This window comes from Urocitellus parryii, chromosome 9 (assembly GCF_045843805.1).
Source record: "Urocitellus parryii isolate mUroPar1 chromosome 9, mUroPar1.hap1, whole genome shotgun sequence".
In the NCBI taxonomy this organism is placed as follows: Eukaryota; Metazoa; Chordata; class Mammalia; order Rodentia; family Sciuridae; genus Urocitellus; species Urocitellus parryii.
The window spans coordinates 139,393,706-139,420,914 of record NC_135539.1 but is presented as its reverse complement, the minus strand read 5'-3'; the positions used below and the strand labels follow the sequence as shown (position 1 = coordinate 139,420,914).

The following is a 27,209-nucleotide window of genomic DNA, read 5'->3' as shown; positions in this document are numbered from 1 at the left end:
TTTTTTTTTTAAGTGTGCATTTATAGCCAGGCATGGTGGTGCATACCTGTAATCCCAGCAACTCAGGAGGCTGAGGCAGGAGAATCCCAAGTTCAAGGCCAGCCTCAGCAACTTAGCAAGACCCAGTCTCAAAATTTTTAAAAAAATGGACTAAGGATGTGGCTCAGTGGTAGTGAATCCCTAGGCTAAATCCCCAGTCCCCCCCCAAAAAAAAAGTGCATTTAAAAGATGAATAGCACAAATACAGGAAAAAATAACTTTCTGTATAGAATTAAGTACAACTTCTTGTAATATTTAAAATGAGGTGCCCCTTAAATTTTCAGCATACTGGTGATCCCTGTTCTTGTGCCCTCTCATTCTCCTAAAAGAGTAGTGTGGTATAATCAAGTGGCTATGTGTTTGCTTTTTCTCCCATCGGAGAATAATAGCAACATAGACCAGATTTCTAAGGTCATTTCCATTTTAAATACTCAGTCCCATTGCCTAAGAGAGTTTGGGATAATAAAGCACAGAATTTGGAATAAGAGGACCTAACATTCAGACAAACTCAGCATTGTCATTCCTGGGAGGTACGGAAGGTGATTTCCCCAAGATTATACCTAGTATGTGATAGAGCATACTATTTTTTTTGGGGGGGGGGGACTGGGGATTTAGCCTAGGGATTCACTTCCACTGTACTTTTTCATGAGAACTAGACAAGTAAATTGATGGGTATAACTTATTTTGACAAGAAAAGTTTAATTCATTAGCAATTATTTAGCAGGCCCTGGACTCCGATATTAAAATAAAGGAGTGAGCAAGCGGACAAAAGCATTTGTCCTCACCAAGTTTACATTCTGGTTGGGGGAGACAGCCAGTGTATTATGTCAGGAGGTGATATATTCATGAAGAAGGGTAAAGGAAGTAATTGGAGTAAGAGTTGGGGTTTCATATAGGGTGGTATGTAAGTTGACAATTGAGCAAATATCTGAAAGAAATGAGGGAGAGAGTTCTGCAGATGTTTGGGAGAAGAACCTTTCTGGATTAAGGAGTCAAGCTCTTAAGTAAGAGGAGCTGGGTAACAGCTTATGCCAAGTGAGGAAGCACAGTTTGCATACTTAAAGCTTGTACAATTTATAGATGTTGAAACATATATATTTTGCCCTGGTCCTATAATTCAGTGTTCATTGAATTTGGGTAATTTACAGACACTCCTCCAAGGAGTGAGAACCTGTCTCAAAACAAACAAACAAAAATGAAATAAAATAAGAAGGGCTGGGGATGGGCTTAGTGGTATAGCATCCCTGGTTTTAATCCCCACTACAAAAACCAAAACAAAATAAAATACTTATGTCAATTTTTTCCCTCATATCCCTTTTTAAAATAAAATGATTATTTCAGCCTCTGAACAGTATATCTTTAACACAGGTAGGCCACACACACTTGAATATACAGTTTATAGTCTTCCACAGTGATGGAGAAAAGTATCAGTGTCAATTCCCCAAGCGCCAGTGTCACCCTACCCCAAACTGTTTACTTAAAAACCAAAAACAATAGCAGCAAAAAAATCTTTGAGGGCTGGGGTTGTGGCTCAGAGGTAGAGCATTTGCTTAGCAAGCAGAGGCACTGTGTTCAATCCTCAGCACCACATAAAGTAAAAGGAGGACCTTGTGTCCACCTGTAACTAAAAAAATAAATGTTTTTTTAAAAGTCTTTTTGAATAATCCAAAAAAAGAAATGTTCTATTTCTTTTCCTTTTTTGTATCTTTTGGCCCTTGTGGCTTAGAACTTTAAATCTTTGGCCAAACTCTACATAGTGACTTTCAAACTCATTTTATATAACCTGCAATTTACAAAGGGAACCAGTTATGAAAACATATGTGAACGTGTATATGCACACAGTTGAACATACTTAACTAAATGTATGGAATGTATGCCAGTATTTTCTCATCCTGTTTCATGTTTAATGCTTCTTGTAAGGCACTGAATTTTTATAACTAAACCTTGTCCCTATTCATAACACTCTTATTAGGAAAATCTAAACCTCTAAACTGCCAACAAAACTCAAACCTTTGGAAACTACTTACTTATAAATTAAAAAGTGTATGTGGGTTTATTCTTTTCTTCTGTAATCAGAGTAAAGCTTCACTAATTCAGACTGATCTGGAGGGAGAATTTGACATAATGTAGTTTTTTGTTCTGTTTTATTTTGTTTTGGTTTTTGTAGTGGGGATTAAACCCCAACTCAAACGGGATGCTATTCCACTAGCCCATCCCCAGCCCTTCTTATTTTATTTCACTTTTTTTTTTTTTCTGACAGGTTCTTACTCAGTTGCCCAGGTTGGCCTCAAACTTGGGATTCTCCTTCCTTAGACTCCCGAGTCTCAGGGATTATAAGCAGGTACCACTTGCTCAGCACATATGTAGTATTTTCAAATGAGGCTCATTGTCATATTTAATGTTTCCAGACCCAAATGAATCTCAAACAATCTTGCTCTAAAGACTCTTCTTTTTTAATTTTTTTAATTATGGATAGGCATAATACCTTTATTTTATTTATTTATTTTTATGTGCTGTGTGCATCGAGCCCAGTGCCTCATACATGCTAGGCAAATGTTCCACCACTGAGACCCGACTCTACAGGCTCTTAAGAGTCCTGCTAACAGTTACTATTATGGCATTATGTAAAAATGTGGATGTGTAACCGATGTGATTCTGCAATCTTTGTAATGTTTTGAATAACCAATAAAAAAAAGAAAGAGTCCTGCTAAATAAATCAGTACTTTACTGGCCATTTTCTTTACTGTTTTAATATCATGTAAATTATTCTGGTTATTTTCTGATACTTCTGGGATGAATTACCCTTTATTTTATGGGATTATGTAGTAAAAGTGCTCTGACTTGGAATTAATACCAATTTAAGAGACTTTGAAGAAATTTTGAGCTTTAGAGTTCTTAGAAAAGGAATTCTTTAGGGGTGCCTTTCTTTCTCTCAGTAATTGCAAGTTTCCTTACCTCTTGACTTAGGAACACTTTAGTTAGGGCAAAAGAGAGCTTCTAATAATTATCACCTTCTCTCCTGTTCCCCATTCCCATAGGTGTACCAACATTCGCCCAGGAGAGACTGGTATGGACGTAACAAGCCGCTGCACCCTTGGAGACCCCAACAAACTGCCAGAAGGGGTTCCCCAACCTGCCCGTATGCCCTATATCTCAGACAAGCACCCTCGACAAACCTTGGAAGTGATTAACCTACTGAGAAAGCACCGGGAGCTATGCGATGTGGTGCTAGTTGTGGGCGCTAAAAAGATATATGCTCATCGAGTTATTTTGTCAGCCTGTAGTCCCTACTTCCGAGCTATGTTTACTGGAGAATTGGCGGAGAGCCGTCAGACAGAGGTCGTGATCAGAGACATAGATGAGAGGGCCATGGAGCTTCTGATTGACTTTGCATATACCTCCCAGATAACTGTGGAGGAAGGCAACGTTCAGACCCTTTTGCCAGCTGCCTGCCTCCTCCAGCTGGCAGAAATACAGGAAGCCTGCTGTGAATTCTTAAAGAGACAATTAGATCCTTCTAACTGCCTGGGCATTCGGGCTTTTGCTGACACACATTCTTGCCGTGAGTTGCTGAGGATAGCAGACAAGTTCACTCAGCATAACTTTCAAGAGGTGAGCTGTACGTGGTTGTTTGAATGCATTCTTAACCTATTTGTTGGAAGGACAATATGGGTTCACAGTCTCCAATAAATGACATCTGCTTGGATATTTACTACTGATTCTCATTCATAATATCAAGTTGTTTTAAATTCTAAACCTGGGTTTTTTTTTTTTTTTTTTTTTTTTTGTATCAAGAATTGAACCCAACAGAGCTTAACCACTGAGCCACATCCCCAGCCCCTGTTTTTATTTTGTGACAGGGTCTCATTAAGTTGCTGAGCTGGCCTCAAACTTGAAATCCTCCTGCCTCAGCCTCCCCAGTTGTTGGGGTTACAAGCATGCACCACTGTACCTGGCTAAACCTGGTTTTTACTTTAGAGGCCAATGTTGTGTTTTGCCAGTAAAAGTCATTTCTCACTAGCCAATTCATGAAGAGTTAATTTATAAACCAAAATATAGTCCATTAATTCATAAGAGGATCTATCACCTGATAGAATAACTGCAGTCAGTCATTTGCTCAAGGCCTTTTCTTCCTGATTATATGAATTAGTCAGCAGAATAAATTATAGACCAGAGGTTATTTGTGAGTAACCAAAATACCAAGCAATAATCAGAAAAATTTATATGGTATCAAAGAATTTTTCAGTGAACACTATTTTTCACTTATTCATTGAACAGATTTTTATAAAGCCTATTGTGTTTCATCCACATAGGCTATACAGTAGTAAACGAACACCCGCAGTCTCTACTCATGGAGTTTATAATTTAGCTAATCTAGATGGCTATTGTGGGCCTGTTACACAAATAATTATCATCACTGGGGTCTGCAGAGAAGGAAGCCTTGGGTGATTTGGAAGTATGTAGAAGTATTTAACTTGGATTCTGGAACAGCTCATGCAAAATTCTGAGACACTAAACAAGTTTGAAGAACTGAAAATAAAACAAACAACCTACTCTAGACCCCAAGACCTGGGGTAGGATGTTACCTCATGATTTCACAGAAGGAAGAAGGCCCAATCACACCAGAGTTGATAGACCATGGTAAGAATTTGAGACTTAATCTTTAGAGTAATATAGTTTTAAATTGCATTTCTCTTAAAATAAGCAAAGTCAAACATCTTTTATGTGTTTAAGGATCATTTTTTATAATTCTTGCAAATTATGTTTTAAATATCTTTTGCCCATTATTTTATTAAGCTTTTAGAGTTTTCCCCCTATTAACAATAACAACCTTTTATCTATGATATAAATGATATAAATATTTTTTCCAGTTTACATTTGTCTTTCAACTTTGCTTGTTATATTTTTGGTCATGCAAAAGTTTTTGGTTTTGAGTTTGTTTTGTTTTGTTTATTGGGGATTGAACCCAGGGGTGCTTAAGCACTGAGCCACAACCCAGCACTTTATATTTTTCATTTTGAGGCAGGGTCTCACTAGTTTTCATACAGCCTCACTAAATTGCTGAGACTGGCTTCAAACCCACAATCCTCCTGCCCTAGCCTCCTGAGCCACTGGGATTACAGGCATGTGTCACCACACCCAGCAATTTTTGCTTTTTTTTAATGTTGTCAAATGTATCAGTCTTATTACACTTAGAATTTCAAGACAGAATTCAAAAGCCTTCCCCTATATCAAGTTACAGAAAAATTCACATAGATTTTTTTTTCTACTATGTATGTGGTCTGTTTATCTTTGTGTATTGTGTGAAATATGAGCCAAGTTTTGTCTTTTTCTAAATGGTCAACTAGTAGTGTGAGGTAGACTATAACTCAAGGTAGCATCTTTATTATGTACTAGATTTCTGTATGTATTTGCTTTTGTACCTTTGTATTTGACAGTGTACTCCACTGCTTTCTGTAATGGTTTATTTATTAAGGCTTTACAATATATCCTTACATGTGATAGGCCTAGTTTCCAGTGGTTTCCAGCTTTCTTACTTGTTTACATGTGACTCCCACCACCACCACCCTGCAGTGCTGGGCTATGCATGCTGAGCAGGTTCTCTTGTAACTGAACTCTTTTTGCATGTTTATTTTCCCAGATGATCTTTAATATCACCTTATCCAACTTATTTATGTATTTATGGAATCATATTAATCTATAAGTTAAGAACAGTCCTATATATGATGTCATATCAAAGAACAAGATTTCATTTCTTTAACTATTTTGAATCACTCAGGAACGTTCTATCGTTTTCTTCATGTAGGTTTTACAGATTTCTTTTTTAAGTAGATTTGGGTTTTTTTTCCCTCTCCTATTTAGTTTTTCTCCTCCACTATATCTTCTAACTGGTTATCATTAATGTATATGAAAGTTACTTACTGAATTTCTTATTGAGTTACTTCTACCATTTTTTTTTTAAACTGGGAATTGAACCCCCGCACAGTGGCGCATGCCTGTAATCCCAGTGACTCCGGAGTATGAGGCAAGAGGATCATGAGTTCACAGCCAACTTCAGCAACTTAGTGAGGCACTAAGCAATTCAGTGAGACTCTATCTCTAAATAAAATACAAAATAGGGCTGGGGATGTGGCTCAGTGGTCTAGTGCCCCTGAGTTCAATCTCCAGAACCAAAAAAGAAACTGGAAATTGAACCCAAGCACACTTTATCACTGAGCTATATCCCTAGCCCTTTTTGTTTTGTTTTGTTTTGGGAGACAGTCTTGCTAAATTGCCCAGATTGGCCTGATCTTGTGATCTTCCTGCTTTAATCTCCTGAGTAGCATCATCAGCATATACCCTGTTCTTGATTCTTTAGAGTGTTCTTGGCATCCTGTCTTATTGTGTGCATATTAATAGTTTATATTTCTTATTTTTCAGTCATAAGTTGATTTTTTTAAAGTTCTGCTTTAATCATAACTTTTTCTTAGATCAGAACACTATTAACCATAAGGAAATTCTGCAGTCTCTTCTAGTTCTGAGCTTGCCTTTCAAGGGAATTTGATACATACCATAATGAAATTGCAGTGTATTAGTCCACATAGGTGTAAAACAAGGATCACCATTTGGGAGTTAACACTTATGACACATTTAAATTACTTCTGAACTTTATCAGATTTATCCTTAATTTCCTTCTGTTTTATTAGACCTAGCCCAATGCATACAGTGTCATTCTTATTCAGAAACAAATTTTAAAATTGTCTTTAAACTCAGCAGCACAAAGTTCACCATATACTCCATTATAAAAAGTCTAGGTGACTTTGCTTATTCACTCTGCTTGTTTTTAGCTTTGTTCATTTCTCAAATAGTATCTGCGTTCATCTGAAGAAACGGAAAGCAAACTATGATTACCATAATAGTGTGGGTCTTAAAATTCAATCTCCTCTAAACTCTTAGTTAAGAAAAAATTTTAATCATGTTTTCTTAACCTGTCATTTGGTTCAAGGATAGATTTCAGTGTTAGATTTGCCCTGATGATATATTACTAATATCTATTTCTTGTTGCTGAAAAAGAATTGGCATTTTAGCAGACTTTGTCTATCACCAGTATTATTTTTTTACTTTCTGCTCTTATTTTATGCCAAATATATTTTTACACAAATTTTCATGCCTTCCTGCTATGTCGTGTTTTTGTTAAATAATTATTAGTATCATAGTGGTTTATTCATAAACTTTAAACCTGGTGATATTTCAGTAACATTTGGTTTTTAATCAATATGTTGGGAAAAGGAAAAAAATCTTACTCTTTGACAAGAGCTTAAAAGAATGTTAAGACACTTTACAAAGATACATGATACCATACTTGTACTTAAGAGAGGACATCAGAAAATAAAAAAGGGGAAAGGAAGATTCAGCCATGGCTAAAGTTGTGCTTGATATGAAGCCAACACACTAGGAACCTAGACTCCAAACAGTTCTCGATGTTGTAGCCCTCCACCCACTCCCAACACAGGGAAGCCAGATAAAACAGTGCTGTCCATTAAATTTAAATTCCAGACAAACAACAAATAATTTTTAGTATAAGTATGTGCTATATTTTTATTTGCTAAATCTGGCAACCCTACTACAAAGAATAAAATGCAACCATTCTACTTATTGTTGCCTGTCTAAGCAGCCTTAGCTAATATTTATTTCCTGAACCCTGGAAAGTATTTCACAGAGATCATTTGAAAACTTGAGCTATTAAAAGGTATAACTGACCTAATGGCCCTTAACTGTTTTATTTTGAGATTTGCGTTTTTTCTAATGTGTTTGAGGAAAACGACCAAATATTCAAATTATTGTTATAGCCTTATATATCCTGCTAAATAGTCGGTTGACTTTGATGAGGATGAAAATAACCCAATCTCAAGAGAAACCTTGGTCTGCCTCAGGCAGCACAGGGGGAACCAGCTCCCGGCCAATCCTGCTGGACCAGCAGACATTCCAGGTAGCCCCGTCTGGAGGGATGGAGCAGTGGCCACTACCTTTTCTGCTGCATCCTGCCCTTAGTCACACCCTGAGGAGTACACTCAGGAGGGCCTGGAATCTGTGGCTTCCTGCACCTCCATCTTACAGTTCCCTAGACTTGAGTAAAGATAAATCCTGGCAGTTTGTAGTTCTCATTAGAATATGTATCAGAGTAGTGTGGTCCTCAGAGGTTGGTCTCCTGCTCTCCTCATATTCATGTTGCAGAATTGTAGGCAGCCTCATTCTTTTTTTAAAACTGACCCCTTAGTATTTCTACCCTAAATACTGCTCTTTATCAACTAATCTTCCTTTGAAAGCTTTTCCTGACTCTTTATGTACCTCTGGACATTTGTGGAATTTTAATTGGATATAGTTAATTTGGCTTATTTTGATCTTTTAAGGGAAAATGTCATTTTTCTTAAATTGTTTAAGTCACAAGTGATTATTTTTGTAAAATTTTGATTGTGATCTCTATACTTTATTTTTAAACCTTACTTCAGATATTGTTTTAAACTTACAACCATTGTGGAATAGTATTGCCATATACCCTGAAGAAAAATTAAATCAAATGTGCTCATAAGTTTTCTTTCTTTTCTTTTCTTCCCCCGCCCCCTTTCATTCTTACCTAACTTTGAACAGGTAATGGAGAGTGAAGAGTTCATGTTACTTCCAGCCAATCAACTCATTGATATCATTTCTAGTGATGAGCTGAATGTTCGCAGTGAAGAGCAAGTGTTCAATGCAGTGATGGCGTGGGTCAAGTACAGTATTCAGGAAAGACGCCCTCAGTTGCCCCAGGTAATATTAGAAACACTTCTCTAAACTGCTTTGTACCAGAAGAAACAGTATGCACTTGTCTTGCAAAAATGAAACCCTTGTATTAGACTCCAAGACAGTTTACCTGTTTCCAAGGAAGTGTTTAGAAGCATTTGAGTGCTTATCATAGTGAACTTTTTACTTCTTTGCTTCCCTTCTATTTTGGACTCTACTTTTGAGCTATAGCACAATTCAAAAATCTAAATTATATAAAATGAACAAAAAGCAAGGATGCTTTTCTGATAGCTTAGAAATCCTATTATACCTTGAATAATAAATGGATAAATTGGGGCAGGAATGATCACTTGTTATGAATATACAGTGGTTCCCTTTTATCTGCAGGGGATACAATTCAAGATCAGCTAGATGCCTGAAACCTTCAAACCCTATGTATACTAATTTTTTTCCTATACATTGCATACCTGTGGTGAAGTTAAATTTATAAATTAGGCAATGTAGAAGATCAACAATAATAGTAACAATTACAGCAATATACTGTGATAATAGTTATTTAAAACTTACATTGAATTGTTTATTTCTGGAACTTTCCATTTAAAATTTTCTGCCAAGGTTGACTACCAGTAACTGAAACCACTGAAAGTAAAATTGCAGATAACAGGGGACTATTATATTCTTTAGTAATTAACAGAATATTTTTTCAGATTGTGAGTGAATTTGAAAACAGTTACAGAAGAGCTTGTAACATTGTTAAAACTTAAAGTAACATTCTAAAGTGATGTTAGTGTTATTTCAGTCATTTCACATTACTGACTTGTTAGTTAGAATAAGTCATTTAGTTTTAGTGTTTGTGCCTATCATCCTTCTTCCTTGTTTATCATGTTCAACTAGCTACCATAATACTTGGAAGCAGAGTGGGGGAGAATGGGTCTTGTATTTCCTTGACAATATTATGGGTAGACTTCATGTCTTTAGTATTAATACTATTTCTTATCTCATAGGTGCTACAGCATGTCCGTTTGCCCTTGCTTAGTCCCAAGTTCCTGGTGGGCACAGTAGGCTCTGATCCTCTCATTAAAAGTGATGAAGAATGCAGGTATGAGTGGCCCTAGAGGAGAAAAATAAACATAATGTTTTCTTTTAATCTTCTATTGCTTCTAAAATGTTATATTTCTTAGTGCTGAAACTGGGGCGGTATTTAACAGGTTTTTCTTCTGGGCTAGGGTCAAGAGGAAGAGAATGAAGAAGAGAGGACTGAGCCTCCAGTATTCCATTCCGTTAGTTTTTTATGTGTGGTGCTTATTGGTGTAGAAGTGGCAATAAAGAGGTAGATTTCTAAGATTTTAATGCTAGCTTGACTTTGAAGAGGCAATCTCTGCTTTTTTCTCTTGAGATAAAGTGGACAATGCTGTTGACTCTGTGTTAGTGAGCACTCTTTCATTCCATCACATACGTCTTGTTGGGAAATAGGACCAGACTTGCTTTCTAAACTGTGGACAGAGTTAAAGACCAACTCCTAAAGTAACTTTGGAAAGATTTCCACTGGAGCTAGTTTCCAAATGTTTTTTGACTAAAACATAACAAAACAAAAAACTATTTTACTAGACTGTCTCTGTAACAGACACAAAATTTAACAAATTAATTTTCCAGTTTGAAATATCTTAAGTTTTAGGTTCAAGTCTGAAACCATTAAAAATGAAATCATTTTTAATAATTTTTTCCAATTATGAAGAATGTTCTAAATATAAAGGTGATAGAACAAGTCAGTACTCCTTAAAACTGCACTCATCTCTGTGCCTCTCTTGGTGATTAAAGAAATTTGGGATTAACCCTAATTCTATAATAGAGGTAGGACATGCAGATTCACTGCATTTCTTCTATAATCCAAGGCCTGTTGTTTAACAGGAGATGCTACGGGGGATTTTAAGATATCTGTCTTTTAAATTTAAATTTTAATTAATTCCCCTAAATATTTGCAATAGAAAAAAAGGAAACCATATGAATTATATGCACTGAAATCTGAAGAAACAAAACACTGATAACTCTCCTCCTTTATTAAGCATAATCAGATCATTTTAATTCTGATGTAGAAATTTAATAATACTTGTGAAGGTACTTTTAAAAGAGCCTTCCTGATAGGTTAAGACCTCACAATTTATTAATTTTGTGACCTTGAGCAAGTTACTTTAACCTCTCTGTGCTACAGTTTCTTCATCCAGGAAGTAGGTTAATAATAGTGCCTATTCCATAGGGCTGCTATAAAGATTAAATGAGTTAATATATATGAAGCATGTAAAATAGGGAGCAGCATGTTACTACATTGTGTTACTATTAATTTTGCATTGGCTTTCTAAGTATTAGCCCTATAGTGCTCTTTCTAGGAACCCTTGACTGACTTAAAAACTGGCAATTAGGAGATCAAAGTCTTTCAAGTACGGAGCTTGAAAAAACTTTTGGCTTTTGGGGTGGGTTTTTTTTTTTTTTTTTTTTTTTTTTTGGTGTTTTGGTGCCAGGGATTGAACCCAGAGGGACTTTACCACTGAGCCATATCCCCAGCCTTTTTTATTTTTTCATTTTGAGACAGGGTCTGGCTAAGTTGCTTAGGTCCTTGCTAAGTTGCCAAGGCTGACTTTGAACCTAGATCCTCCTGCCTTAGCTTCCTAAGTCTCTGGGATTACAGGCATGCACTGTTGCTCCTGGCCTTTTTGTTGTGTCAAATTTTGTTTTTAGAATAGATAACTCAGAAGGAGCTTTAACAAAAGCTTATGTTGGAAAGTGCATTATTGAGTGATTCCTGGGACTGGTCTGACAGGAATAAATTAACTCTTTGTTTCATAAATAATAAGAGAAATCAAAATATAGAGTATTTTAGGCAACACTTTAGTTAAGGAAGAAGAGAGGAACAGAATTTGCAATAAGAAGGCACTGTATTACATGAAGTACTCAAGTGAAACAAGTACATACACTAACAGTTTGTTTTAGAGTACTGTATTCACAAGCATAATTATCAGGTTCTTAAAGCAACTTAATTAGAAGAAATTTTTATTCATCTCACTGTGCTTGTTAAGATTAAATTATTCATATGATACCAGATAATAAATTAGTATTAAGTAACTCTAGACTATTTCTTTTTAGCAATCCAATATTTGACCCAGTTCTGTTACCTTAATTAATATAGCAAGTATCTAGTGCCCCAGCTAATGTGCTGCTTTTCCAGTATTCTGCAGAATCTAATAAAACTCATTAGAAAGTAGTAACTATGCAAGCTGGTAATTGAGTTGTAATTTTTAGTTTTTCATAAGTTATTGTTGGCTGTAAGCATGTTGAGCTTTAGGCTAAATCTTCACTGAGATATTAAGTCATGATGGAAATCTGATGAATCCACAATTCATAGTGTGACTGGCATCACTGCTTCTATGTTCGTGCCAATTTAATATTGGCTGGCATTCATGATTTGATTTGATTTATGCTTGCTCCCTTTTGCCAATGTATATATTCCTAAACCATATTGGGACTTGAATGGCAATGTTATTTCTACATTAGAATAAAGGCAAAATCTTTTTTCTACAGAGACTTGGTGGATGAGGCTAAAAACTACCTCCTGTTGCCTCAAGAACGACCACTAATGCAAGGACCAAGGACAAGACCACGGAAACCTATCCGATGTGGAGAAGTACTCTTTGCAGGTTGGAATTTTAATATTCCCATAACTAAGTCAAATATTTTCCAGTGTGACTTGAATAATTGTTTAGACACTTGTGATATCGACTGTACATATTAAGTCATCAGGTAGCTTAACTCTAAAACCATAATACAACAGTGGTAGTCTCCCAAAGAGTGATGTATTTTTACTGGGCATGGTGACACACACCTGTAATTCTAGCTACTTAGGAGGTAGACAGGATGATGGCAAGTTCAAGGCCAGCCTGGGCAACTTAGCTAGACCATGTCTCAAAAGAAAAAATAAAAAGGGCTGGGGCTATAGTTCAGGGTTAGAGAGCCCTGGGTTCAATCCCCAGTACTGAAGAAAAGAAAGAGTGCTCTATTTTTATACTTCTAAAAATATCCTGCAGGTATGTTTCGTTAAAATGAGTCATATGCAGGCTGGGGTTGTGGCTCAGAGGTAGAGCGCTCGCCTAGCATGCATGAAGCATTGGGTTCAAACCTCAGCACCACACAAATAAAATAAAGATATTGTGTCCACGTATAACTAAAAAACAAATATTAAAATTTTTTTAAAAAATGAGTCACGTGCATTAATTTATATTAGTGTGTGTGTATCAACTCGTAATTTCATGGAGTTGCCAAACAACATCACCTAATATGTTATATGACACAGACCCTTTCTTGGCTCTGTTATCCTACATTGAGCTCAAGACAGCATGCTATATTATTTTACTCCTTCTATCTGCCCCTGTCTTTGAGATCTTCCAATTTCATGTGCTTCAGTTCTGCCCTGCAGTCATCTCCCTTACCCACCTGAATAACACGGAATAACAGCTTTCTTACTATCTATTACAACTTCTTACATGTTGAGTATCCTTTATCGAAAATCAAAAAATGCTCCAAAGTCATGTCCGGACTCAAACTATTTTGTATTTTGGAGCACTTTCATATCTCAGATGTCCAGATTAAGGATGTTCTAAGCTGGTGATCTATGCAAATACTTCAAAATCTGAATCACTTCTGGTCCCAAACATTTCATATAAGAGATGGATACTCAACCTGCACTCCAGAATTTTTTCAAATCCTGCTTCATCAAGCTGGCTGTAACTTATTATAGCTTTTTTTATTTAAGCTTCCAGATTTCAGTAATTCCATGCTCTTAGATATGGCCATTCTCTGATTCTGCTCTTCCATTTTGATACATGAAGTGATCTCTTCTTTTCATCAGAGAATTTTATGCAGTCTTTAGAGTATAATACCCTTTCCTTCCTTCCTTCCCCCTCATTGGAGATTGAACCCAGGGGCTCTATTCCACTGAGCTACATCCCCAGCTTTTTTTATTTTTTATTTTTAGACCGAGTTTTGCTGAGTTGCTGAGCCTGACCTTGAACTTTTGATCCTCCTGCCCAGATTCTGGGATTATAGTTGTGCACTACAGACTGGGTGACAAGTTTTCTATTTGTGACTCTCCCTAATAAAATCTCAGTTGCCTCTTTTGATTACATCATGATGATTTTCTTTTTGTACCGTGGATTGAACTCAGAGGTGCTTAACCACTGAGTTACATCCTCAGCCCTTTTTGTATTTTATTTAGAGACAGGGTCTCACTGAGCTGCTTAGGGCCTCACTAAGTTGCTGAAGCTGGCTTTGAACTCGCAATCCTCCTGTGTCAGCCTCTTGAGGCACTGGGATTACAGGTGTGTGCCACCGCGCCTGGCTACATCATGATGTTGATGAAGCTACACCCGCTTCACCTTCTTCAGAAGCCTGTTAAATTGGATCTGTTTCATGGTCTCATTGTTGGTTATTGCTGATTTGGTGTCTGGTTCCTCCACTGTATTATCATTAAGTACTGAGGTCAAGGATCATTTCTAATTCGTTCTCATAGTTTCCAGATTGCATTTTTGACTTGTCAGAGTAGGCACTCACTGAAGAATAACTGAACATGAGGAACTCTAGTAAGAAATTAGCCCTGATCCTTCAAAAGTATTGGAAAAAGAAAAACCAAAGCCACATTCTAGCAGCAGTAGTAATTTATGAATTCACTTATATATGAAAGATGGCCTGTTTTTGTAGGTTTGTGGGGTTTTTTCCAGTGCTGCAGTCAGATAACCTACTTTTAAAACACATTTTTTTCTCACTATATAAGTAAATGTACAAGTAGTATAGAAATTTTGATTAGCACAGAAAATATAAAGCAGGAAAATAAAATCATCTGTCACCTTTCTTACACTAGTCAGGTTTCATTTGTAGAGAAGAGCCATTAGCTCTTTTCCTTTACCACCAGTATGGGTTTTCTGAACTCTATTTTTTTTTTTTTTTTTTAATACTGGAGATTAAACCCAGGGGTGCTTTCCCTGATACTGAAATTCCTGGTATATATTTAGTTACAGAATTCAAACTTAACAAATTGCTATTCAAAAAACTTTCTGTGATTTAGTATTAGTTGTATATTCTGATTTAAATGAAAGCATAATAAAGTAAAATTTGTATATCACATTGAAATTTGAACTTTAAAAAGTGAATTTTTAGATTTATCTTGAAGATGACTAGGAACATTATTGCCTTAGTAGTCTGACTCAGGAATTTACCCGAGACCCTAAGAAACAAGTCATTTTCAAAGGTTTAGAGGTTACAATACCATGATACTTTATTTTTTAAGAATCCAGCTCTTATTTTGGATTGAAATAGAGATGATTTAAAAGAAAAACATGTTAAGCTAGGCATAGTGATACACACCGACAATCTCAGAACCTCAGGAGACTAAGGCAAGAGGATCATAACGGACCTCAGCAACTTTGTGAGGCCCTGAGCAACTTAATGAAACCCTGACTCAAAAAGTAAAGAAGGGGGCTGGGGCTGGGGCTGTAGCTCAATGGCAGAGCACTTGCTTCGCATGTATGAGGCACTGGGTTTGATCCTTAGCACCACATAAAAATAAACAAAATAAAGGCATTCTGTCCATCTACAACTCCAAAACAAAATTAGTTGTTAAAAAAAAGTACAGGATGTGATTCAGTGGTAGAGCACCCCCAGGTTCAATCCCTGGTTTAAAGGAAAAAAAAAAAAAAAAAAAAGCAAATTAAGCTTACCTACCATAACTCTACCTTTTTTTAAAGATCATTTAAAGGAGCCTTCATAGAACTCAGTTTGAAAGTGTTATTCTGAACACTACCTACTCTAGTAATATGTTCAGTCTGCCATAACAAAATACTGGGTTATTTAAACAAAAATAAATTTTCTTTCAGTTGTAAAGTGGAAATCCACGACCAAGGTCCAAGCCAACTGTCCTATGGCTGTAATCTACATTTTAATCTGCTTTTAGACACATTTGTTAGTCCATGCTTTAGGTCCCAGTGAGGCTAGCAGGGATATATTCTGCCTTTAGGACAGGTACTCTCTTAACCTTCTCTTTCCTTCCCAGTTGGTGGTTGGTGCAGTGGAGATGCCATTTCCAGTGTTGAACGATATGATCCTCAGACCAATGAATGGCGAATGGTAGCTTCAATGAGCAAAAGGCGATGTGGAGTTGGGGTCAGTGTTCTTGATGACCTATTATATGCAGTAGGAGGCCACGATGGATCCTCTTACCTAAATAGTGTTGAAAGGTGAGTGAGGCTAATTTTAAATATTTTCATTTTAGATGTCAATCCAGATGTGACTTCTTTACTATTTCACTGTGGCACCAGTTAGCAACCTAGACCACTTAGCATGACATACAAGTCCTTTATGAACTCACTTCCCCCTGCTTGTCCAGCTTCTCATTGTCATCGCTGTTCTCTGCACATGCTACTGCAGACCCAGCAAGTTCCCTGCAGTCCTTTGGGTGTGCTGTGTTTTTCATACCTTTTCCCTACAAGTAGGCATGCTCTTCTTTCTTCCCTAGAATATCTCTGTCCCTTAAGGACTTAGAAATCCTTCAAAAACTCAACTGTTTCTTTCTACATAAAAATTTCTCTAACTATACAGAAGAGTTATTCATTCCTCTGCTCCTCCATGAGTGTTTTAAACATGCGTGTACATATCACATCGTGCTGTAATTGTGTGTTGAAAGTCTGTTCCCGTTTCCACGTGCCACAAGGCCTAGCACGCCGAAAGCTGTGTTTGAGTAGCTTCTTGTTCTCACACACCTTTTTTCATTCTACCATGTTGATTTATTGTGGTTTTTTATATTTACATAATACATCTATGAAATCCTGTAGCATATATAAGCTGGGGCGGAATGGGACAGAGGACTCCGTTGAATGGGGCAGGTTGCAGGGAAGAACTCTTAAAAATAAATTGATGAATAAAAGAAATCAGAGTAGAAAAAATTGAATATAACTTAACAGTTAAGCCTGTGCAGGTCAAAATATATAGAATGTAATACAAAGGCAAAGGTAAATGAATACCTGCATTTGAAAATAAGACAGATGAAAAATGAACCCTGTGTTTAAATCAAGAAGGTGTACAACAAAGAGCAACAAAACAGAAAGAAACAAAATAATGAGAAAATATTAACAAAATTGAAAAAATTAAAATTGAGAGAATTAGGGCTGGGGTTGTGGCTCAGTGGGTTAGCACTTGCCTCACACATGTGAGGCACTGGGTTTGATCCTCAGCACCACATAGAAATAAATTAACTAAAGGTATTGTGTCCATCTACAACTTAAAATAACTTTTAAAAATTGAAATTACTATTGGCTGGGCATGGTGGCACACGCCTGTAATCCCAGCAGTTTAGGAGGCTGAGACAAGAGGATCGCGGGTTTAAAGCCAGCCTCAGCAATGGCTAGGCACTAAGTAACTCAGTGAGACCCTGTCTCTAAATAAAATACAAAATAGGGCTGGGGATGTGGCTCAGTGGTTGAGTGTCCCTGAGTTCAAATCCCGGTACCAAAAAAATAAAATTAAAATTAAATTGAGATAACTGTAAAAAAAAGCAATTTGATAGTTTTGGGTTTAGTTTATTTTGTTTTTGTGTTACTAGGGATAAAAGCAAGGGCCTTCAAGTTCTCTACCACTGACCTACACCTCCAGCCTAATATTTATTGTTTTTCATAGCAAAAATGTCAAACAGCCTAAGATTCAGTAAGAATTCCTACTGATGTTAGTAGGAATATGATTAAAAAATGGATGGCACATACTGTATAATAAAATGGTTCAGGGGCTGAGATTGTGGCTCAGTGGCAGAGCGCTTGCCTGGCACTTATGAGGTGCTGGGTTCAATCCTCAGCACCACATAAAAATAAATAAATAAAATAAAGGTATTTATAAAAAAAAAAATAAAATCGTTCAAAGGAAAAATTCTAGAGTTACATTAGCATAATAGATGTCAAAAATTATTGAGAGAAAAAAATAGTGCTTACTATGTGGTATTAATATATATAATTTTATGTAAAAAAATGCTTGTGCATAAAGAAATACATATGTAGGTACTTATTTGCCTTTTTAAGAGCATTTTACTGGAAAGTCTTGAATATATGTGCCAGTTCAAACTGGATAGAGAACAGATTTCAGGTGGAACTCCAGGGATTATAGCTTATCAATAACATTCTGATTTTTCAAAAAAGAAAATATACTCATATGTAACTTGTTTAAGTAAAAATAAATTTCAGAATATAAAAATATAAATTAGATTTTCAAATGCTTCAATTATTAATCCACCCATATTTTGGGGAAAGAATATATAAATCCTTTGTTTTGAAATATGTAAACATAGCCAAGCTTCCATTATGCAGTATAAGCTCTGCTCTTGATATGTTCCTTACAGATATGATCCCAAAACAAACCAATGGAGCAGTGATGTGGCCCCTACAAGCACCTGCAGGACCAGCGTGGGGGTGGCCGTCCTCGGAGGCTTCCTATATGCTGTGGGGGGCCAGGATGGTGTGTCTTGCCTCAACATTGTTGAGAGGTAATTTTTTTTTAAAGTCACTTTCAATTAAAAAAAAGAAAAAAACAATTACAGCTGAATTTAGGACACTGATAGATCCACTATTTAGTAGATTTCCCGTACGTTTTCAGGAAAATGTTTAAGTCTGGAAAGATGAAAGACAAAAAAGATTTTTAAATTTTATGTTTAATCAACAAATTAAAAAGTCCATGTTGAACAACATGATGTTTTAAAATATGTATACCATGTAGAAGACCTAAGTCAAGCTGACTGACAGCGTATTACCCCAAATACATGTTTCATGGTGAATGTACTTAAAATCTCACAGCAGTTTTGAAGTATATAGTATATTATTATGAACTGTAGTCACCATTATTGAACATTAAGTCTCTTGAACTTATTCCTGAAATTTTGCATCCTTTGACTGCATCTTCCCAATGCTCCCAACTCCCCACCCAGCCTAGTAGAGAATAGAGCACATTCTACTTTCTGCTTCTGAGTTAGACTTTCTTTTAGATTTCACATACAAGTAAACTTGTATAAAATTTATTTTTCTTTCCCTGGTTTATTTCACATAATATAATGTCCTCCAAGTTCAACCATGTTGTCACAAATGACAAGATTTTTGTCTATTAAGAATAAATGCTTGGGCTGGGGATGTGGCTCAAGCGGTAGCGCGCTCGCCTGGCATGCGTGCGGCCTGGGTTCAATCCTCAGCACCACATACAAACAAAGATGTTGTGTCCGCCAAAAACTAAAAAATAAATATTAAAAAAAATTAAAAAAGAATAAATGCTGGGTGCTGGGGTTGTGGCTCAAGTGGTAGCGCGCTCGCCTAGCATGCTTGAGGCACTGGGTTCGATTCTCAGCACCACATAAAAATAAAATAAAGATATTGTGTCCACCTAAAACTAAAAAATAAATATTAAAAAAAAAAAGAAGAAATCCTGGGGCTGGGGTTGTGGCTCAGAGGAAGAGCACTTGCCTAGCGTGCGTGAGGCACTGGTTCAATCCTGAGCACCACATAAAAATAAAATCAAGGTATGTGTCCACCTACAACTAAAAAATAAATATTAAAAAAAAGGATAAATGCTATTGCATGTGTGTGTATGATTTTTTTTATACTATTGTAATTTAAATATCCAGTATATCTTAGTGTTATTTCAGACCTTATGGAAACAGCTTCACTCAGTAAGAACATGTACACATCCTGGTCTCTGTCACCATAGGTATGACCCAAAGGAGAACAAGTGGACTCGGGTAGCGTCAATGAGTACCAGAAGACTCGGCGTGGCCGTGGCCGTGTTGGGAGGGTTCTTGTATGCCGTAGGTGGCTCTGATGGGACATCTCCACTCAACACAGGTTAGTCCCTCCCAGAGGCCTTCTGGTTCCCCCCAAACAGCACATTTCCCTGAGGAGACTCCCCCTACAAAAACTATTGAAGGTCCAGGTTATGCTATAGTTTACTAGGAAAATGTTTTCTCTTCCTTCTAGGAGGATGCAGCTCTTAGCTCCTTCTGCATCCATACTCTTGTATACACTCCTAAAGTGTTTCTTTCTCCCTCAGCTTTGCAAACTGATGAAAATTTATAATGAATTAAAACTCCTTTCTGAAAAATTATTTTCACCTCCCCCCACCACAGTCTCCACCTCTCCAAAAAAAAAAAAAAAAGAGAGAGAAAAGAATAATATTACAGTCTGAGAATAAATAAATAAAATTTTCGAACCACAAACTTTGTGTGTCGTCCTTTCTGTTTAGAAGCAGTAGGCGTCTTTGCCTAAGGATATTGCCAGTGGCACTCTCTTCAGACCCCGATCACGATCAAGTAGCTTGTCCTCTGTTGGGTGGCTTAAACTATAGGAGGCTATGAGCAAGGGAGGCTGTCTATGCCAAAATAATGAGTAGTGAATGGCATTTATGGCTCCTGTAGTCCGGTCCCCTCTGTAAAGGTCAGGAGAGCAAGGCTGAGGCTACCATTGCTAATTAATTATAGCCAAAACGAGAGCTGGAATGTCGTGACTCCAGCACATGCCCTTTCCACTCTAACACACCTGAGGACGCTAGTCTGATGAGAACAGATGTGGTTTTGTCCAAAGTCCACAAATCCTACTCAGAAGCAAGTATCAAATTGCTTCTTGGAAATAAGTGTTATCACTGTTTCAGGAAAACTTGCATGAGAGGAAGCGGTTGAGTGGTCACATCTTGGTCTTTCTTTTCCCTGCAGTGGAGCGCTACAATCCTCAGGAAAACAGATGGCACACCATAGCCCCTATGGGGACCCGGCGGAAACACCTGGGCTGTGCAGTGTATCAGGACATGATTTATGCCGTGGGAGGGAGAGATGACACCACAGAGCTCAGCAGTGCTGAGAGATACAACCCCAGAACTAACCAGTGGTCTCCGGTAGTGGCCATGACATCCCGCCGCAGTGGAGTAAGTGCCCAGCTGCCAGGAGATTGGAGCTGTGGAAACCAGGCACCAGGGGAGCGTGGTGATAAGGGCGCGCTGGTCTGTGAATCCACTGTGCTGCCACAGGGGGGGAGGTGACCTGCTGGTGCCTGCAGGTGTTAAGTCTTCAGCTGTGTCACCCGATGCTGTGGGGTGCTTTAAGACAAAATGATGCCTGCTGATTTAATACTAGAAAAAATTCTTTTGATTGCTTTCAACTCTAATAATTATCTTATATCCATTCATTTCTTTTATTAGATAATTAGTTTCTTCTGATTTACTTTGAATCAAGTCATTCCCTTTATTACTACTACCTTCTCTAACTTCAGATCCGTTAGAGCTCAGTATTCTTACATAACATTTCTAGCTAGTAGTCCAAAAATTTACATACATTGTATGCAGATATTTAGGCAAAAATGTACCTGCCCCACCCCCCACTAGTCTCCATAGCTGGTTTGAATCAGTGCCACCCAGAGGAGAGGCCAGATCTGGCTGGCCCATGTCATGCTGTAAACCATTAATGACCTCTGGCTACATGCGGCTCCCAGAGTGGAGTACCCAATTCACCCACCCTGGAGCCAGGTGCAGTGGTGCATGCTTGCAATCCCAGCAACTTGGGAGGCTGAGGCAGAAGATTACAAGCTTGAGGCCAGCCTGGGCAACTTAGTAAGACCCTGTCTCAAAATAAAATAGCCCAGTGGTAGAGTGCCCCTTGGTTTAGTTCCCAGCACCAAAAAAATAGAATTCATCCATCCTGGAACATTTGGCTTACTGAAATGTAACCCACATGTAATGACCATGTCAGGAGTCCATCACTATAGGACGCAGCCATAAGAGAAAGGACTGGAGACTCCACAATCTGAGGATGAAATGAATGAATTCAAGTTTGCAGAGATCAAGGACCACAGTGGGAGGTGTCAACAAGTCAAAGCATTCACATGTGGCTTTTCATTACTGGTAACTCGACAGCTTCTTAGTCACATTCCTGTTATTTTCACTGCTATATCCTGTTGACCATATTTTCCCTCATTTAGCAAGCCTTTATTAAGTGCTTGCTGTGCTGAGGAAGCGGGCTTCTCTTCAAGGAACTCCTGATTTAGGGAAGGAAATTGAAAGGTTTGCCGCTGACTGAATAAGCCGATGCAGCAGCCACAGTGGCGTGCTACTGGAGAGCACGGCTGAAGATGCCTCGGGTTGTGTGGAAATGCATCCAAGTGGGCGGGTAGTGAAGCACCCAGGGACAGTCCACATAGGCTGGGTCATGAAGAAAGAGTAAGGTTTTCCAGGAGGGACAGAAACACCAGTCAAGAAATGACATGTGCAAAACCATGGAGGTATAGAAATGTACTTAAAAAGACCAGCAGTTAATCCAGTATTTCTGCAGCATGAGTCATGAAGAGGAAGAAGGGGACAGTTTAGGAGGCTAGATATACAGTGGCCTACAACGGGTTCCTGAAAGGCCTGAGTCACATAGTAAGGACTTCAAACTTATTTTTAGGGGGGAGGGATGCTTAGAAAGTTTTTGTTTTAAGAGGCAGAGGTAGGAGGATTCCAAATTGGAGTCCAGCCTCAGCAAAATAGCAAGACCCTGTCTCAAAACTAAATTTTAAAAAGGCCTGGAACGCAGTGGTTGGGTGCCCCCATTTCAGTCCGAAGCACTGTGAAAGGGAATCTTAGTAGCAGTGTAGAAAGTGCTTTAGAGCTGGTGGGTACCAGAGGAAGTTAGCAGTTCAGGCCTTAGTGCTTTCTTCTAATGAACGTTCCTTCTAAAATTTAAGAAATATGTTTTGGATTCTATAAATATTGTAATTGAATATATAATTTTATGGTTCCCATATTTCACAGATATTCATTGTTACTTTTTTCCTCTGTGTTCAAGTGAACCAGGATATAAAACCATAAAGAACTAAAGAGATCAATGTAGAAGAGGGGCTGACGTCTCCCAGTAATTGTCTAGCTCTTCAGCAGCCACTATGCTCTCGTTCTGTAGGTGGGCCTGGCCGTGGTCAATGGACAACTTATGGCCGTGGGAGGTTTTGATGGCACAACCTACCTGAAGACCATCGAAGTGTTTGACCCCGATGCCAATACCTGGAGGTAAACCTAGGCTGTGTGCAGTTCTGCTCACTCTGACTCAGGGCTTCGAAATACCCGCCGTTGTACTCTAAAGAGAGCTGAAGCCCAGCATGGTGGCTCACATCTGTGATCCCAGTGGCTCCAGCGGGAGGCTGGGGCAGGAGGATCATGAGTTCAAAGCCAACCTCAGGAAAAAGCAAGGCGCTAAGCAACTCAGTGAGACACTGTCTCTACATAAAATACAAAATAGAGGATGGGGCTCAGTGGTTGAGTATACCTAAATTCAATTGCCAGTACCCCCCCACAAAAAAAAATGAATCTGATAGAGGCCCTAAAATGCCAAATTGACTTAGATATTATAAGAACTCAAATTTGTAAGAGTTAGTTCTCAAACTTAATAAAAAATATTTTTTAACTAAAATTCTAATTCTTCCAAGACCTGGATATGGTAGTATATACCTGTGATCCCCATTAAGCAAGACCCTGTCTCAAAATTTAAAAAGGACCGGTGAAGTAGTTCAGTGTTAGAGCACCCCTGGGTTCAATCCCCAGCACCACAAAAAAATAAAATAAATTAGTCTTCCAAGAAATCAAATTCACCTTCCAAGCAATTAAGGGTTCTCTTTTCCACAAATTGAGCTTCCTTGCCTCAGCAAATTTTAAAGTTCCCAGCTCAGTGACTGAGGCAGAACATCAAACAGGGTGACGAGTGTGAACGTGAGGTCTCATCACACTCTGGGAGATTCTCAGGTCCATCCTGAGAGACAAGCTGAACTCATCTCAGAGGCCATTCCCACTGGGTCCCAGTGAATCACTTCATAATGTAGAGCCTGCAACTAACCACCAAGTTTTTTCCTCTCCCCGTTGGATAACTAATACATTCACTGAGTTGTTCCCAGTCTTCACCTCGGGAATATCTTACAGATGTTTAAATAACTTGCTTTATCTGCATGGCTCTCGCAGCTCTGTGTGCCTAAAGTACTAAAGCCAGCCTGCGACACTGGAGTATTTTGTGCTCCAAAACCTCATATTTTCACCACCCTGTTCATTGAAGATTTACTGAGTATTCCAGGCCCTGGGGATCCAAAGGTGAACAAAACAAAGTTCATTGCCCTCCTGGAGCCAGCCTGTGCTCAGACCAGCTGGGCTCACAGGAGGTGGAAGTGCAGGTGAGCAGGAGAACGGGGCATTCGGAAGCTAGGGAGGAGTCTGCCGCCAAGGGCCATTGAGGGCCTCACTGACAAGGAAACATTCTGGCAAAACCTACTACAAGTTAAAGGCTGCAGGTTTTCATGAATGGAAGCCTCCTTCTCCTGGGATTCTTCCATATAGAGTTTTATATTTTTTGTAAGAATTTGTGAGTAAGAATAATTTGGAAAAATTGCCAAATTTACTTTTGCTACTTAATCAGGTATAATCCAATTTATATAAGGACTTGCTGCTCAGTAACCACTACTAGAGTTGTAACATGATGATATCATATTCATGAAATTGTGGAGGGTCGTCTGTAGAGAGATTAATGTCTAAATTTTTGCAGTTATAGATGCCCAGCTTAAAACCAGTTTCACCTCCCTGCTAACTGAGGATCTGGCGTTGTCCATGAAAGTCTATAGTGTTGAAGATGATCTTGTTCACCTCCTGGCTGCCAACACTCTTTGCTTGACTCTAGTTGTGTTCTCCACAGGATTTGAGAAGAGTCAAAAGAGTGCATGGAAGACAAAGAGATAAAAGGAAACCACTGAGGAAGGCTAGGCAGAGGGAATGGGATAGGAAAGTCAACGTAACAGGGCAAAGTTAGACACAAAGCTACAGGGCAGACAGAAGATTCTCTGTCATTGTTGGGTTTGTTTTTTTAACTTTTTTTGTACAATTTTTAGAAGCCATTCTAGTTGTAGAGTTGTCAGGTTCTGATGCACAAAGTAAATGTGGTGCTCTTGACTCTTTAAACAGCCTATGAATGAGAGCTTTTCAGTCGGTGTCTGAAATAATTCTGCGCCTTGCCAGTGCTCAACTCTGGCTTCGAATCTTTGGAAGAGTTGTATGAAGCTGGAAATAATAGTTGTGGTGTAAAACATAGACATGTGTTTGACTTGTGGTTATAGTAGAAACAGTGCTTTTCCCAGCTAGAAAATCTGATTTTGTTTCTATCTTTGCAGGTTATATGGCGGGATGAATTACCGTCGGCTAGGAGGGGGTGTAGGAGTTATTAAAATGACACATTGTGAATCCCATATATGGTGAATATGTAGAAGACTGTCTTGAACCTGCTTCTCTGTATTCTGGAGACCTCTGACTTTGAAGCTTTGTACAGCTTGAGAAAACATTAGAACAAATTTTATTCTTTGCCGGTGCCTCAACATATGGGAATGCAAATCTGATGACAGTGCTTCACCTGCAAGATGCCACCTTTGCACAATAATTTCCAACTCTGTGCAGAAGAATATTTATTTTTGGTTTTAACTTATCATGGTGTTTTGGTTTGGGGGTGTTTGGGGCTTTGTTTTTTTGTTTTTGTTTTTACTTATCCTTCCTCCCAAGAAAAGAAGACAACGACTACAGTTCCAAGCAGCAAAACTTACTTTGATTTTTAAGGTATTAACTTAATTTTGAAAATACAAATACTGATAAGGGCAGAAGGGCTATTATGGTCTGGTGGTCATATCTACTGGACACTCCATCCATGTCCTCCACCACTTACCAGGACTCCCAGTGACAGAGATGGGAATGCACAGTGTGTGAACTACTCGTCATTCTCATACTCAGCACCACAAGACTTGAAAATCTAAAATAAAAAGGAATCATCTCATTAAATAGTACAATTCAGAAGGAATATTAAATCATCAAAAGCAGGAGTCTAATGCTGCAGTTTTCATCAGTGGAAGTTTTCGTCTTATTTCCTTCTAATGGACTTGTTTTCAACTCTAGTTACTAAAGTCTTTTTTATCATAATATTCTCATGGAGTTTCTGCTAGACCTATACTTTGATCAGTGCCTCTTATAAAAATGGGAATGCATCTCATTTGCTGTCTTGAGACCCCCCAACCACATGCAGCTCTGCAAGAGTTTTCACTCACAGACTCACCAGTGGAAGCCACTTCCCTTGCTGTTTCCTCATTGCTGCCCAGGATGGCAGGGAGAAATGTCCTCTCCCCAGCAGTGAATTCTGTTGAGTAATTTACCCTTGATACTCAGGCCTGGTGAAGCTGAGGCTTACCTTTAATAACAGCCTCCAAAGGAATGAAGTCTTCAGTTCACGCAATCCACTGAGGCATTTTATCAATATCTGGGTTCTTTTACGCAAACTATACATCATTAGCTTCACTCCATAAGGCCACTGTAACTATTTCTCTCAAATTGCATTTTCTGGTGAAAAGTTAAAATTTTTAAGGAAATAAATGATATTCAGTGGTTAAAGTTTTTTTCCCTCGTTATATTCATAGACCAATTTTTTCAATTATTTTGCAGGAAAACCTTTGAATAAGACTTTAACCGCACACTGGGCATGGTGGTGCGCGTCTGTAATCCCAGCTACTCGAGAGGCTGAGGCAGGAGGATTGCAAGTTGGAGGCCAGCCTGGGCAACTTAGCAAGACCCTGTCTCAAAATAAAAAGGGCTGTGGATGTGGCTCAGTGGTGGAATGCTTGCCTGGTGCAAGGTCCTGGGTTCAGTCACCAACACCCACAGCAAAAAAAAAAAAAAAAAAAAAGACTTTAACCACAACCAGAAGGAATAACCTTTGCTTTCTCCTCTACAATAAAAGAATAATCTTCACTTTCTCCCCTACAGTAAAAAGTTTGGCAACTTTTGTGTTTACATTTAAAGATCATTTGCACCTTTTTCAAGGAAAAAAAATATTTGGTAAACAATTGTTTACATGTATCATTTATGCTTTTTTCTAGCATGTATAACTTTTTTAAATAAAGGTAGTATTTACCATAAATTCTAATGATTGCTTTTTAATGCTTGTAGTACCTTTGCAATTTCATTTGGGTTTTCTATTTCTTTATCATTTGTATTACTTTTATGTAAAGTTGGTTATGAGAGCTTAAACTTGAAAGAACAAAGGTTGCCAGCTAGAATTAGCACTTATTATATATTTTATATTACCTGATCTATAAATATATTTTCTGATGTAAAACTTAGAGCCATACAATTTTAAGTTAAAAAGACATTTAATCCAAACCCATCTATTACGATGATCTAAATCTGAAAACCAAGTAAGTCTACCTAAAATTAAATAGTCAACTAATGACAGAACTGACATTAGGTCCCCACCCCATCTCTCTATATGCCCCCCTGCCACTACAAGCCTACCAGGAACATGGCCTGCAACAAAATAA

General features: G+C 38.0%; 1 protein-coding gene across 3 annotated transcripts in view; it reads left to right on the top strand.

Moving 5' to 3' along the window:
- Positions 1–26,750, top strand: part of Klhl20 (kelch like family member 20) — a 36,397-nt gene extending 9,647 nt beyond the window's left edge. The window contains exons 3-14 of one of the 3 annotated variants that reach the window (XR_003300747.2): positions 3,078–3,651; positions 8,668–8,826; positions 9,804–9,898; positions 10,026–10,079; positions 12,373–12,488; positions 15,893–16,076; positions 18,221–18,364; positions 19,573–19,706; positions 20,570–20,778; positions 22,784–22,890; positions 25,026–25,461; positions 26,335–26,750. Coding sequence is in view for 2 of the 3 variants with exons in the window: in XM_026388512.2 (XP_026244297.1) it covers positions 3,078–3,651; positions 8,668–8,826; positions 9,804–9,898; positions 10,026–10,079; positions 12,373–12,488; positions 15,893–16,076; positions 18,221–18,364; positions 19,573–19,706; positions 20,570–20,778; positions 22,784–22,890; positions 25,026–25,110 (1,861 nt within the window). In the remaining variant the exon portion in view is untranslated. Of the gene's footprint in view, positions 1–3,077; positions 3,652–8,667; positions 8,827–9,803; positions 9,899–10,025; positions 10,080–12,372; positions 12,489–15,892; positions 16,077–18,220; positions 18,365–19,572; positions 19,707–20,569; positions 20,779–22,783; positions 22,891–25,025 lie in introns of all 3 variants that reach the window. The other 2 variants (XM_026388512.2, XM_026388513.2) reach the window with 2 other exon arrangements.
- Positions 26,751–27,209: the final 459 nt, after the last annotated feature.